Raw genomic sequence first — 15,630 nt, forward strand, 5'->3', positions numbered from 1 at the left:
ATTTTTTTTTTCTTCAGGTATTTAAAAATTCACAACCACCAAATGCATCAAATAAAAAAACAAGATCTTGTTTGTCAGTTTGAACTCTGAAATTGCATTTCCAAATTATCCTTTATTTAAACCAAATTAGTTAAAATAAAATAACAAGTAAAAGAAAAAAACACTAAATCCTCTCTTCCCCAGATCTTCTCCACCGCACTGCCCCTCACTTTCCAAATCCAAATCTTTGAGACCCAATTCTATCTCTACGAAGTTTCTATGACATTCAAACAAAAAAGATCCACTGAATCAGAAAACGTAACCTCAGAAACGAAAAGAGATCCACATAAATTAGAACTTGCAGATCATAATTCAAATCAGACAAATTGTCAAACAGGTACAGTGCCATATCTCCATAGACATCTATCCAGTGGGCATTCATACTGTTTTTTCAAAGTCTTCATTCAAACTGTTTTTTCAGTGGGCATTCACGCTCTTTTATAATAGTATCCAAGTAGTTCAATTCAGGGATTGTTAGAGAACCCTTATTGGGAGATAATTTTGAAGTGGTCTCATGTTGTTGGCTTTTTCCTATTTTGTTTCAAATTGTAGCAATGTGTGGCGCTTTTTTTTCCTTCACGTTATTTTCTTCGGAAGGTTTTGTACCAAAGCCCGCAAAATTAGTGTACAATGCCTAATTATTCCGGTTGATTTGTAATTAGTTAAGAGTGTTGATACTTTTGTATCTCTTGTATTTATGCCTCGTGATGCTAACGGCAACCGTGTCTGCTTTTTATTCTGTTTATTTTTTTTATTTTTTTCAAAATGCCCATGCAGCTTGAGTTGCTGATATTCTTTACAACTCGATCATTCAATAAAGAATCACCGGTCACAACATTTCATCTTTCAGATTAATTTCCGTTTCAGGTGAACTTGATTACTTAAAGAGCTCGATTTGGAAATGCTTTTAAAATAAGTGAAAATGCTTTTGGTGAAAATGCTTTTAGAACCAATCCTCAGTACAAATCCAAATGGATCCTAGAAAAGCATTTTAGATGCTTTCTACAATAAGCACATATATAGTGCTTATCCCAAAAGAAACTTTAATCAATTTCACCAAAAGTGCTTTCAATCATTTTAAAACCACTTCCAAACAAAACCTTATATTTTGTTAATGTGCATGTTACCGCTGCATAAACACGTTAGAGGAAGACGGAGCAACCCTTGCAACACTTGTACTTGCATTTCGTGCTACTTTAATTAACAGTGTGCAACAGGAACAGAAAAATATCTCAATACACAGCAATTGCATTAGCTCTAATGACATCCCTACGTAGTTTAAACACGAAAACTGGTACGATCCCGATAATTTTTTGAAAAATCTATCACTACTATAACTTTACTAAACAGTTTTCCCCGTTAAAAGGGGGATTTTCTTTCTATGAGATAATCTCAAGTTCATTAGCAGAGAACACAGTGAATCAGGCATACTCGTTTGGGATTTAAATGATGGGTATGAGTACAAGATAGCACAATAACCTTGTGCTCCGAACTAAAAGAACTCAAAGTCTAGATATTTACCCCCGGACTTCACGTCTGCCCCAGCCATTCTTTTACTGTTGCTTCCGACACCAACTGCCTCAACTGCCCCAAATTTCACTGGCAGCTCAGCTTCCATCGGTCTTGGTACTTCTGGTGGTGTGCTGCATCGTATTAAAGCCCAATTTACACCTTCGAAGAAGGGATGCTGTTTGATCTCAGTTGCACCCCTTTTCACCCCAAGCCGGTGCTGTGGCTCTTTCACCAGCAACCCCCGAATTAGATCGCGGCTTGCATAACTAGTTGCGGGGGAATCTGGGAATCTAAGTTGCTGCCCCACCACATTGAACAGTGTAGCACGGTTTCCTGAACCTTTAAAAGGGGTTTTGCCATACAGTAATTCATGCAAGAATATACCAAACGTCCACCAATCAACTGCACTACCATGGCCTTCTCCCTTAATAATTTCAGGGGCTAGGTATTCATGCGTTCCAACAAAAGACATAGACCGAGCTTGAGTAGGCTCTGCAACAAGCTCTGGAAGTGCATTGGTGGCAAACCCAGGCTCAGCTCGAGGCTTTCGGCTCTTCTTGCTTTTCTGAGGGAAGAACCTTGGGATAAAACAAGCAGGCTGAATGCATACCGATGAGGGCTCAATACATGCAGGCTGGACACAGAATGCACCACCTGCTGCTCGTTTTGACGGATCCGAATCATATGAAGTTCTTATCAGGGTCGGAGAAACAGCACATCTCAGTGAAAGATCGAAGTCTGAGAGCATTATGTGGCCATCATCACGGACAAGCACATTTTCAGGTTTTAAGTCCCTGTAGACTACTCCAAGCATGTGTAGATACTCCAGTGCCAACAGAACCTCCGCAGCATAGAATCTACAAGAACAAAGATAGACTTGTATATTACTGCCTGCCAACTTTCTGTATATAGAAAATGACAGCTTAGTTTAGCACATTAGTAGAACAACTAGTTTAGCAGAATGCATCAAATCTGTCACACAATATGAAAACGGAACAAAATCAAATAAGATAAACTATAATGCATCCAATCTGCGTGCAATATGATAAACTACACTCTATCAAATTTGCCACTGTGCCGCATAAGATGAAAACAGAACAAAATTCTTAAATACATGGTCAGGATCCTTGCACCCTTTTCTTAAGCATATAATTCTTAATGTGGGGAACAAGTTTTAGAAGATTACATTGGCTTCAAAGAACGACTTTCTCCAGTACAGTAGTAATCTTTCAAAGGTGGGGAAGGCAAGGTAATTGAATGAATAGCTCCAACTTCCAAATCATTCATGTATTTGTAGATTGGATAGGTCAAGGTAGTACAACAATATGTAGCCAAGCATAAATAGCAATATTTTCAATGATGGTTTCTTCAGTTTCTTGCTTCCGTTACAATTACAAACGTTGATGCTTTAATCATTATTCTACTACATACTATTTAGTTTCAAAAAGGCTTCCAATCCAAGCATAAACAGCCAAACCTCCAACGACTAATACTTCAATATGTTATTCAGCCTCTTAGCCAGTTACATGCTTTTATACTAGAAAATTTGTTAAGTTTTACACAGTATTTGGATTCAGATACAAAGTAGATGAGGAGTACATACTTTTTACTTATAGGAAACAAAACGTCATTAACAAGAGAAACAAGTACAAAATGGTGGACAGGATGTCGACAACAAAAGGGAAACTAGAGAACTGTAAAAATACAGAGGACAAACAAAGACACAAAAAGACGCTCATAGGACTAGCATATCACTGTGCATTCTATCATATGACTTTGCATACAATAGAGGGCCAACAGACGAAGCGTGGGAATAAATATAGCAAGTCACTAACATCTAGGAATAGACATGACTTGCACTCTATCATTTCCATAAGTGGGAAATGAATCCAAATAGTAGTGTGATAGTGATAGAGGTAAGTCACATCGTGAAGTTTTCCAAATAGGCAAAGGTGATAGCAAATAAGTGCGAAGTACCTTCATGTGAATATGAAAATGTCCTAAAGCAGCAAATTGAAGTATTCATTTATCAGAAAAAGGAGATGCGCTCTTTCAAGACAGAAGCCCATAAAGAAAGCTTTTCTAACTAACCACCATATTTGTTGAATTGTTGGTTGGCAAAGAGAGTTCTATTAATAGATAGTAAGTATAGATAATTTCATTACACACCTGTCCTAGAGTTCCTTAACCCCTACCATATCGCAAAATGAAGTGGTGTCACTGTGCGGTATAGAAGCTTAAACTATTTTTTATTTATTACTGTCGGTGAGAATGGAGATTGATGAAAAATACAGCAAAGTACTGTTAAAAGTATGAGAAACATGTACAAGCCGTTAAGATGCATAACAAAAAAGACATTCGTGGCAGAAAAATTAGATCTTTGCCAATTTAAAAATTTCCATATTGGAAAACTCTCAAAAAGGCGACATTATAAACACAAAAAGATACACCATTTAACAGTGATATGCATAGAGGCTACCTTCTTGATCAAAATAAGAAACAGTAAAATACTTTAGACAGCTGAAAAAATGCTTCAGAAATTAAAGCCATACCTCGCAGCATACTCTGAGAAATGTTTTCCAGGTTGTCGTTGCCTCAGAGTGTGCAGATCACCACCTGGACAATATTCCATGACCAAACAGCAGAATCTGTCGGTCTCAAAATGTGTATATAAAGTTGGAAGGAATGGATGGTCCAGCAGTTGCAAAATCTCCCTTTCTGTCTGAGCCCTAGTCAACTTCTTCCTGCTTGCAAGGGATGCCTTGTCCATTACTTTCATTGCAAAATAACAACGGGTTCCACTTAGTTCTGAAAGATAAACACTGCCAATATCACCACAACCAAGCCGTTTGAGTAATCTAAAATGGCTCATACCCAAAATCCCATCTCGAGCTCGAATAGCAAGAATAGCCTTCCACCTAGGATCATTTCCTTTATGAGGCTTATTAGCACTCCCAGTAAGGTTGCTCCAGTTGCTGTCATCACTAAGGCCACTGCTATCACTTGCTCGACTAACGCTAGATTTTGGACTCTCAAGTGATTCCCTTCTAACACTCCCTTTGGCACTTTCACAGTTTCTCTCGATACTAAGCATGCCATCACTAGTGATTACGTCACTCCTATATGTACTACCACAGCTATTGACAATGCTCATAGCAGTGACAACGCCAGTACTATCGATGCTACTCAGTGGACTTACATTGCCACTTGGAGGCAAAGAAGCATCCCAAACACACTCCTTCTCCTCAGAATCCGGAGGAAGGAGTGAACTTTCCGTATTTTGTGACGCACGCTGAACCACAAATGGTGGAGACAATGCACCTATGTCATTGGGTTCTTCAAGCATGCTTTCCGCAGGGGAAAGAACGGTTGAACTTGGTTTCTTAGCAGGAACACGGAGGGAAAGATCTTCTAGAAAAGGGCCTTTCATAGATAGGCTCTTCATCAGGCATCCAGCCTCGGACTTATTCTGACCAATCGGTACATACACTGGTTTCATTAAATCAATATCAACAGGTTCTGGAGGGTGACTAACCCCGGCAAAAGAACTAGGAGCCCCTTCATCAAATGAATCTATACTTCCCTTGAATGTGAGAGAGTCAGACAGAAGTTCTTCCTCTTCTGGCAAAGAGATCTTTCCTTTTGTTGTTCTTAAAGGTGTAGGCGAGTCTGAATCTTGAGACTCGCGCGCATTAGATCTTCCATCTTTTACCATAACAGAATGCACATTTGACAATTCAGCCATTTGCCTTGCCAATGCAATTTCTTCTCTCACCAAGCCCAATTGCCCATTGGAAAATTGACCCCTGTCTCTTGCAGAAGCAACAGCTGCTCTCGCCAAACCAGAACGTGTGTTTGACAAGTGACCCACTCCTCTCGTTGAGGCCGAATATGAATAAATCACCTCGTGTCCCACATCATATTTCTTAGGAAGCACCTTTGATTCTGAAACCCTCTCCATGCCTAATAACCGTGTATCTCATAGAAAAATCATCCAGCAAAAATCTACAAAGTAAATCAAGATTTAGCTTACCCGAATCCTTCGCATATATAGTCAGATCTTAATGTGTAAGCAGTCCACAAAACAGTACTTCAATCCCATTCCATCTTTATCAGAAACAACATTCAAACAGCAAGTGAACTTCTTTTCAGAAAGCACTCATACAGACAATATTTAATGAAAAAACAAAGATCCATTTAAAGAATAACGCAAAGTGTCTGGTGTTTGAATTTCTTTTTATATAGATTCAATAAAGCCGAAACACGATATAAACTAGCACAACATGAACACAAAAATAAAGAACTTGATATATAAAATGTGAATAGAGCAAACAATTTGGGAATGTGAATTAAACCACAAGAACCCTTCAACCACGAAACCCGAATTGTCAAAAGTTTCCACAACCCCCAACCTGATCAAAGCAAACCAAGAATCAATCAATGGCTTGTCAAATTCCTAACTTCACTCTCACTCAACCAGAATATCAAATTAAACACAGATTAAAGAAACAAGAAAATTATACCAAAAAAACAGAAAAACCCAGAGGTTCAACACAGCAAAACATCAATTTCCAATAAACCCAACAAATATTTTTCAGAAAAACAAAATAAAAAGTGAGAAGGAGAATGTGGAATCCATAGAGAAAGATCTTGAAACACAGAATTCAAAATTCCAAACGCAGAAGAGTCGAAACGGCAAACGCACCAGAGCAAAACGAAGTCGAACATTTACGCCTGGGGAAGACGGAAGGTCCTTGTGACCAACAACAACGAAAATCGGTAAGGGTTAGCTTCCAATTTAGGGTTTTCTCACAGAGCCCTCTCTCTCACACACTCACTTCCTTTTCTCCCCAAAAACAAAAGCTATAAATGACATGCCGAGGTTTTTCCCTTCACTTTTCTCCTTTTTTGCAATTTCGGAGAGCCAAAGCGCGACAAGAGCTTTCTCTCTCTAACTTTTCTCTCTCCAGAGAGCTGCTTCTCTCTCTAGAGAGCTCTGACTCTCTCTCTCTCTCCCTGGTCTCCGTGATTATGGCGGTTGTAATTACCCAGCATTTGCTTTTTTGTATGCGGCCCGGGCGCACTTTAGCAGTAAGCTGATGAGTGAGTGAGAGAAAGAGAGACAAGAGTGCTAGAGAGAGAGTCTGTAGGGTCCGCCCGGCAGAGAGGAGAAGGGACTCCAACCAGTGGGATCAGCGGACTTATTCGGACGCTAATTTAGTATTACTGTGTTTTGAAAAAATACTCTAAAAATAAGTTTATTTTTACTGCTTTACGTATTTAGCTTTTTGTTGTTCAAAATTATGAAAATAAATTGTTTTTAAGTATTTAGCAAACACGTTTTTGAACTTAGCTTTTTTTATACCTACTTTTTATAAAAGCACTTCAGTACAAAACCAGTATTCTCTCCCTGACTATTTTCCGAATCAGGATTCTCGCTGGATCATTTTTGTGAGGATTCTGAAGATTTATAAATTGTGTTCGTTTATTGTACATCGTGCGATCAGAAATTATTTTAAATATTTTTATTTAAAATTAAACACAAATAGTACCTGATAAAAATTGACTGCATAATGTACGATGAACGAACACGATTAATTGATCTCAAAGATCCACACCAAAAGGATCCAGAGAGGATCCTGTTGGCTGTCTTCCTCCTTGCCATTCAAAACATTTTCAAGCTAATTGAAAGGTAAAGATTAAGCCACATCAGCAACAACCATTCTTTCACTTCTTTAAACCCGAAACGACGTGGTTTGTGACTAGGATGTCGAGAGTGTTTGTTAAAAGTGTACGAGTAGTTGTCACTGTAGGAGGGAAGGGAAATGGAAGTGGAGATGATATGGGTCAGTCATATGACCTTGTCGCTCACCAGTCTCTTTTTTTTTTTTGTGAAAATGACCACACGCTTTATATTGCGCGTGTTTTTATTAGGGTTTAGGTCCTCTAGGGTGATTTTCTAATTTGGATAAATGGGTGTCGTATTTATTTGGATGAATTGGGTGGTACAATCATGTTATGATTTCTCTTTTCTTATTAGGATGATTTTTATGGTGCGATAGCTTCATGGGTATACCAAATCCAATCTAAACTTTAGGGATGATTTCCAAAACGATAAATAAAATTAAAATGCTCTCTCTATAATTTCTTTTTACAAATTTCGGTGAGATGTGGGTTTTTATTTCAAAATTTATTGAAATTGAAATTTATTGTGAAGTTGTCAAATGCATATCTTAGGTTGTTGAATTTACTTCTCCCACTGAAGAAGGCCTAACTAATTACATTTCTTACAATCACAACTACCTCCCCATAATGCACAAATTGAGATACTCGTTAACTGATACATTTGCTAATTAGTTTAGTGTTTTGTCACTTAGTACTATATAGTCTAGTTGTATTTCTCTTTATTTGTAAGTGAAAGGTCTTAGGTTCGATTCTCACCAAAGACGAATTTGAACCACAGTATTACTAGTCCATTGTGGGGCACAGCTCACTCCCCCACCTCTTACCGTAGAATAAATCTATAAAATACTAGGCAGACTCGGCGTGCATGAGCATGCTGCATGCTGCTATGTCGATATATCACTGCGTGCATGGCAGGGGCAGGCTTCTCAATGCAAGTTAATAATTAAAAGAAGGCGTAAACGACGGGTTCCTTTGGAAATTAAAAGAACGACTGGACGAATAAAACGACGATCGACTGAGCAACCAAGTGGAAGAACAAAGTCAGTGTGCAGGGTCTGATTCTTCTGCGTGTGCGTAAGTGTGTTCCACCACCACTGCACTGCCACTGGTAGCCGCTCCACCGTATAATTGCAGTTGCGTGGAACTCTTTCTTACCACACAACACGCATATGATCTTTTGTTATTAATTTGCTTAATAAATATAAATAAATAAATGATGAAATTCAAACTATTACAATAATCCTTGCAGCTCTCATTGAGTTAGTGAAATTTTCTTTTTCTTTAGTTTTAGTAAATGCCAGATAGATTGTATAGAATTTTTCCGTTTGCTTTTTTTTTTTTTTTTTTTTTTTTTTTTTTTGTTTGAAAAAGAGAAGACAAGACTCAAACTCTTGTCCTTCATTTAGAAACTTAAAATGTTTGCACATTTATTCTTATAAAATGGGAGTGGCGAGATTCGGATTGATGAGATTTTTTAACATAAGAAAAAGGAAGACTTTGGATGAGGTTACTAACTTTCAATGTTCTTTGACTGAAACCTTGTTGGTTTTCAGTTTTTTATCGAAGTTTCCGACATTAATGTAATAATGTATTTCTACATAAGTTATTTTATTTTTAAATTAAAATTGAAATTTGTAGTTGTTTATATTAATGAGATTTTAGATAAAATCTTATAACTTGTGGATTAAAAATATTAAAAGATAAATTATACTCTCTAATAGAATGTAAACTTCATCAACAACAACAACAACAAAGCCTTTTCCCACTAAGTGGGGTCGATTATATGAATCCTCGAACGCCATTCCGCTCGGTTTTGTGTCATGTCTTCTGTTAGATCTAAGTACTTTAAGTCTTTTCTTAGAGTTTCTTCCAAAGTCTTCCTAGGTCTTTCTCCACCCCTTTGGCCCTGGACCTCTGTCTCGTAGTCGCATCTTCTAACCGGAGCGTCAGTAGGCCTTCGTTGCACATGTCTAAAGCACTGTAACCGATTTCTCTCATATTTCCTTCAATTTCGGCTACTCCTACTTTACCTCGGATATCCTCATTCTTAATCTTATCATTTCTCGTATGCCTACACATCCAACAAATCACCCTCATCTCCGCTACACCCATTTTATGTACGTGTTGATGCTTTACCGCCCAACATTCCGTGCCATATAGCATCGCTAGCCTTATTGTCGTCTTATAAAATTTTTCCTTAAGCTTCAGTGGCATACGACAGTCACACATCACGCCGGATGCACTCTTTCACTTCATTAATCTAGCTTGTATTATATGGTTGAGGTCTTCATCTAATTCTCCGTTCTTTTGCAAAACAAATCCTAGGTAGCGAAAGCAGTCGCTCTTTGGTACTTCCTGGTCTTCGATCATCACCCATACTCATTTGAACCTTCATTTGCACTGAACTTGCACTCCATATATTCTGTCATTGACCGACTTAGGCAAAGACCTTTAGATTCCAACATTTCTATCCAAAGGTTAAGCTTTGCATTTACCTATTCCTAAGTTTCATCTATCAACATTATATCATCTACGAAAAGCATACACCAAGGAATATCATATTGAATATGTCCCGTTAACTCATCCATTATCAATGCAAAAAGGTAAGGGCTTAAAGATGAGCCTTGATGTAACCCTACAGCTATGGGGAAGCTTTCGGTTTGTCCTTCATGAGTTCTTACGGCAGTCTTTACTTTATCATACATATACTTTATAGCTTGGATATATGCTACTTGTACTCATTTCTTCTCTAAAATCCTCCAAAGTATGTCTCTTGGGACCCTATCATATACTTTTTCCAAATCTATAAAGACCATGTGTAAATCCTTTTTCATATACCTATATATTTCCATCAATCTTCGTAAGAAATAGATTGCCTCCATGGTTGAGCGCCCTGGCATGAACCCAAATTGGTTGTCTGAGACCCGTGTCTATTGCCTCAGTCTATGCTCAATAACTCTCTCATAGAGCTTCATTATATGACTCATTAGCTTAATACCCTATAGTTCATGCAATTTTGTTTGTCGCCCTTATTCTTGTAAATAGGCACCAAAGTGCTCTTTCGCCACTCATTTAGCATCTTCTTCGTTTTCAAAATCCTATTGAAAAGGTTTGTGAGCCATGCAATACTCGTCTCTCCCAAGACTTTCCACATTTTGATCAGTATATCATATGGGCCCACTGCTTTTCTATGCTTCATCTTTTTCAAAGCTATAACCACTTCTTCCTTCCTAATTCGACGATAAAATGAGTAGTTTCTACACTCTTCTAAGTTACTCAATTCCCCCAAAGAAGTCCTCCTTTCTTGTCCTTCATTGAAAATATTATGAAAATAACCTCTCCATCTGTCTTTGACCACGTTCTCTGTAGCAAGAACCTTTGCATTCTTATCCTTGATGCACCTCATTTGGTTTAGGTCCCTTGCCATCTTTTCCCTTGTTATAGCTAGTTTATAGATATTCGACTCTCCTTATTTGGTATCTAGTCGCTTATACATATCATCAAAAGCCGCTAGCTTAGCTTCTCCCACAGCTTTCTTTGTCTCCTGCTTCACTATTCTATATCTTTCACCATTTTCATCGGTCCTATCCTTGTATAAGGTTTTACAACATTCCTTCTTAGCCTTAACCTTCGTTTGTACCTCCTCATTCCACCACCAAGATTCCTTTTGGTGTGGAGCAAAGCCCTTGGACTCTCCTAATACCCCTTTTGCTACTTTTCGGATACAACTAGCCATGGAATCCCACATTTGGCTATCTTTCCCCTCTCTATCCCACATGAATTGGGTGATTACTTTCTCTTTGAAAATGACTTGTTTTTCTCCTTTTAGATTCCACCATCTAGTCTTTGAGCACTTCAAGGTCTTGTTCTTTGTTTCTCTCTTTTGATATGTACATCCATCACCAACAAGCGATGTTGATTAGCCAATCTCTCTCCCGGTATAACTTTGCAATACTTACAAGTTATTCGATCCACCTTCCTCATTAGAAGAAAATCTATTTGTGTTTTTGACGACCCACTCTTGTAGGTGATCACATGTTATTCTCTCTTCATATGCCATTGCAAAATCCAAGATGGCTTCCCCATCCTCGTTTCTCTCCCCAAAACCATGGCCATCATGAAAACCTCCATAGTTGCCTGTCTCTTTGCCCACGTGTCCATTTAAATATCCTCCTATAAATAACTTCTCCGTCTAAGCGATTCCTTACACCAAGTCTCCAATATCTTCCCAAAATTTCTCCTTCAAACCCTACTTGAGGTGTGTACGCACTAATCACATTGATGAGTTCTTGTCTTATTACAATCTTGATTGCCATAATTCTATCTCCTAACCTTTTGACACCTACAACATCTTGTGTCAAGGTCTTGTCCACGATGATGCCAACACCATTTCTCGTTCTATTTGTGCCGGAATACCAAAGTTTAAAACCTGAGTTTTCTAGATCATTTGCCTTAAGACCAACCCACTTAGTTTCTTGTAGGCACATAATATTTATCCTTCTTCTCACCATAACTTCCACTACTTCCATAGATTTTCCCGTTAAGGTTCCTATATTCCACGTTCCTAAACGCATTGTACTCTCTTAATTGAACTTTACCCTCCCGTCCTAGCTTCTTCACCCTCCCTCGTCTAATAAGATCAAAGTACTTCTTTTGCATGTCATGTGTAAAGTTGATAGGAGCAGATGCTTCCAAACAACTTTGAGCGAAGTCATTCAAAAATAAGTTTCTATTGCCCTCTTGCTCATTTAACACTGCATCTGGGCACCGATGGAGATACAGCGACCCTTACTCACTTATCACTGTACTCGAGCCACACAACGCATCACATAAGGGTGACGCCCTAGCTTTAGCGCAATTTCGTTCATAATTCATTATCATAAGGATTCGACGTAACCTATGAGTGCCGACTATCGACTACTTGACGCCCTCCCCTTCCTCCTTTATTCGACCTTAGGATTGGCAATTTAAGATAAACTTACACAGTTTGTGCTGGCTATTTTGAAGAATGACAATTCATCAAAATCAAAAAATTTTGTACCAAAACATTGGTACATTCTTCAAAACCACACACAATATATATGGGATATGATCAAGGGACAAACATGTTGACAAATATTTCTACACTTCTTTGTAGCCTTTAGATTTTATAATTTCAACGGTCTTGATTAAGAGAGATGTGGAAACTTTTGTACATTAAATGACTTGGATGATGATATGGAATAGAACTAGCAATAAATAAAATTTGAACTTCGAGAACCAGATTTCCTTAGATAAAGCTTGTCTACAATCTTCACACGTAACATCAGCTTTCCAGATACCACAGACCATTTTTTCAAAGCGCTCTGACAAAGTTAAAACATGTAAAGCTTGCAGCTCCCACTACATTGCTATGACCAAGAAAGGTAAAGGAATAACATTCTTACTTGCTCAAAAATCGAAGAGGCACCGCCCTCCGAATCTTGAGAGCCAGACTCCCAATAGGATTACTTTCTAAAAAATCGAAGAGGCACCCCTCTTCGAATCTCAAGAGCCAGACTTCCAACAAGATTGCTTTCTCAAAAATTGAAGAGGCACCGTTCTCTGAATCTCGAGAGCCAGATCCTCGACTTGATTGCTTGTTCGAAAACCAAAGAGGCATCGCTCTCCGAACTTCGAGAATCAGATTTCCTTGGATAAAGCTTGTCTGCAATCTTCACACGCAACATCAGCTTTCCAGATACTGTATACCACTTTTTCAAAGTGCTCTGACAAAGTTAAAACACGTGAAACTTGCAACTTCCACTACATTGCTACAACCAAGAAGGGTAAAGGAATAACATTACTACTTGTTGTTAGGGAGACTCCTATATATGTCGACCTCCATCCTCCACGGACAGGCAGACCTGCAAAAATGCTCAACCCTTCCTCATATCTGAGAAGGCACTCCCAACGAAGCCTTTCGAAATACTCAGCTTTCTTCCCCCCCAATAATACCTATGCAAACTAGCCACAGCAGAGCAAGAGTATCTCATATCATCAGGGTCAAAAGCAAGAGTATCCCATATCATGCTTTTTCCCTATCTTTTCCTTTGCCCTTGTTCTTACCTGCAAGACAATGAGAAAGAGAACAATCAGTCAGCACTTAGAATCAAGCTTCCAGTCAGGAACTGACTGCCTGGAACCCCTTGCCTTACTACTTACCTGGCATTGCTCTCGAGTACTCATCTTCAACATCTTATGCTTCCAGAAAAGATACCACATCTGCTTAAGGAACAACTAGGGCAAGTGAGAATGATACAAGGAAGCATATGGAGACAAGCGCAACAGAACACGTGCCGATTCATCCACTACTTTGTTAACAACAAAAGTATCCCATATCATCAAGGTCGAACGCACTCTTGATTTGATGGACTTGTTTTGACCCTCAAATTCTTAAGTCGGCCTTATACTTTGGAGGAAACCAGAAAACCCTTCAGCCCAGTTCAAGAATAAGCCTGTGGAAAGTTACTTCTTCAAAGGCAAAAGTATCTCATATCATCTCTTCTCCATTTGCTTCTCCGTATCCTTGTTGCTGTTTACGACACAAGGAGAAGGAGAACAATCAACCGGAAGCCGAAGTTGAACCTCCGATCCAGGTTGCTTGCTTGGAAGTCTGATTGCTTACCTTGTCTGTTACCTCTTTCGGTAAATCTCCTAGCTCGGCGACTTGGGGGACTCTTACTATAGGGTTTTGTATCGCACTTGACCAAACTCAAAACTACAAGTAAGCTTCAAATGAAATTGATACATGACATTGTGCATCTTCATCGATTAAAGATACCACCCCTGGATGAAGGAAAAGTACTTCCAAAGAAGATGCCACATCTACGTATGAGACAGATAAGGCAAGTGAAAATGATACCACACTTCGGTACTTAGAAGTTTCGTGATTATTCAATGGCTTGGATCTTGCAAGTCCCCAACCGAGGAGTTTCCCTCACTCAGGAACTTAGGGGAAGCACTATTTGTACCATACTTGACCAATCTTGAAACTACTGAGCACCGGTCAAAGTTATATCGTCAAGGACCCATAAGAGTTTCCCTCCAACCAGGAGGCCAATCACAGTGCGACACATGTCGACATCAGAAGCCAATCATAGCGCGACACGTGTCAACATCAGAAGCCAATCACAACACGACACGTGTCAATGTCAGAATGAAACTAGAAACTCTCTTCTATAAATAGAGATCATTCTCTCACAATATTTCCTAATGTCATTTGTACTAAATCATTCACTTGTACTCACTAAAGGAGAACTTGAACCTATGTCTTGTGTAAACCCTTCACAATTAATGAGAACTCCTCTACTTCGTGGACATAGCCAATCTAGGTGAACCATGTACACCTTGTGTTTGCTTCCCTATCCCTATCCATTTACATACTTATCCATACTAGTGACCGGAGCAATCTAGCGAAGGTCACAAACTTAACACTTTCTGTTGTACCAAAGTCCTCACTGATTTCCTAATGTCATTTGTACTAAATCATTCACTTGTACTCACTAAAGGAGAGCTTGAACCTATGTACTTATGTAAACCCTTCACAATTAATGAGAACTCCTCTACTCCGTGGATGTAGCTAATTGGGTGAACCGTGTACACCTTGTGTTTGCTTCCCTATCCCTATCCATTTACATACTTATCCATACTAGTGACCGGAGCAATCTAGCGAAGGTCACAAACTTAACACTTTCTGTTGTACCAAAGTCCTCACTGATTTTGTGCATCAACAAAAACTAAGAGGATTTTTTTAATTTGAAAAAAAAAGCCCCAAGAAGGAATGAAAATGGCATGTTTCGATGCAAGTGTAGAAGAACGACCATCGTAATTGCTTTATCCAACCTTAACATTTCAACTTTCTATCATTCACACCGTCAAACTCAGCGATGTTAAAGCAGCGGGTAGCAATTTTAGGTTCAAGAAGAATGATTTGGGATTGCAAATAAGGGGAAAATGACATTCTGTGTTTGCATCAAACTCTAACTCTAGATCCAGATGAAAATTCAATCAAATATAAATCATGTAGGGTTGAAACTAATGATGCTGCTAAATGCTTGCCTATGCTAGTGCTAACTGCTTTTAGTCCTTTTTCTAATCTTTTGAGTTCTTGATAAATTCTAATGTTGATTAGCATTTAAGGTTTGATTTTAATAAAGGAAAAGGATCCTTTTTGTAGGGATCTGGGGGATCAATCAATCATGTTTGTTCATCGTATATCGTGTGGTTAAAAATCATTTAAAATTTAAAATTGAATATAAATAGTACCTAAAAAAAACTGACTACATGATGTACGATGAACGGACATGATTGATTGATGTCACATCCCAGCCTGGGGCCACTACATCCTGGGCCCGTTCCACCACCGTAGCATGA

General features: G+C 38.7%; 1 protein-coding gene across 4 annotated transcripts; it reads right to left on the reverse strand.

The window, feature by feature from the left end:
* Positions 1-1,348: 1,348 nt before the first annotated feature.
* LOC103407309 (serine/threonine-protein kinase D6PK-like) lies at positions 1,349-6,758 on the reverse strand. Of its 4 annotated transcripts, none has more exons than XM_008346249.4 (3): positions 6,257-6,758; positions 4,104-5,556; positions 1,349-2,408 (listed from the first exon to the last, which is right to left on the reverse strand). In XM_008346249.4, exons 2-3 carry the CDS (start codon positions 5,510-5,512, stop codon positions 1,532-1,534), a joined length of 2,286 nt encoding a protein of 761 aa, XP_008344471.1. In that variant the 5' UTR covers positions 5,513-5,556; positions 6,257-6,758; the 3' UTR covers positions 1,349-1,531. The 4 variants fall into 4 exon arrangements, with proteins under 4 accessions (XP_008344471.1, XP_070673177.1, XP_070673186.1 ...); XM_070817076.1 differs by having other exon boundaries at positions 1,349-2,453; positions 6,257-6,627; XM_070817085.1 differs by having other exon boundaries at positions 4,104-5,963; positions 6,257-6,586.
* Between the last annotated feature and the right edge of the window lie 8,872 nt (positions 6,759-15,630).

This window comes from Malus domestica, chromosome 02, assembly GCF_042453785.1.
Source record: "Malus domestica chromosome 02, GDT2T_hap1".
NCBI lineage: Eukaryota > Viridiplantae > Streptophyta > Magnoliopsida > Rosales > Rosaceae > Malus > Malus domestica.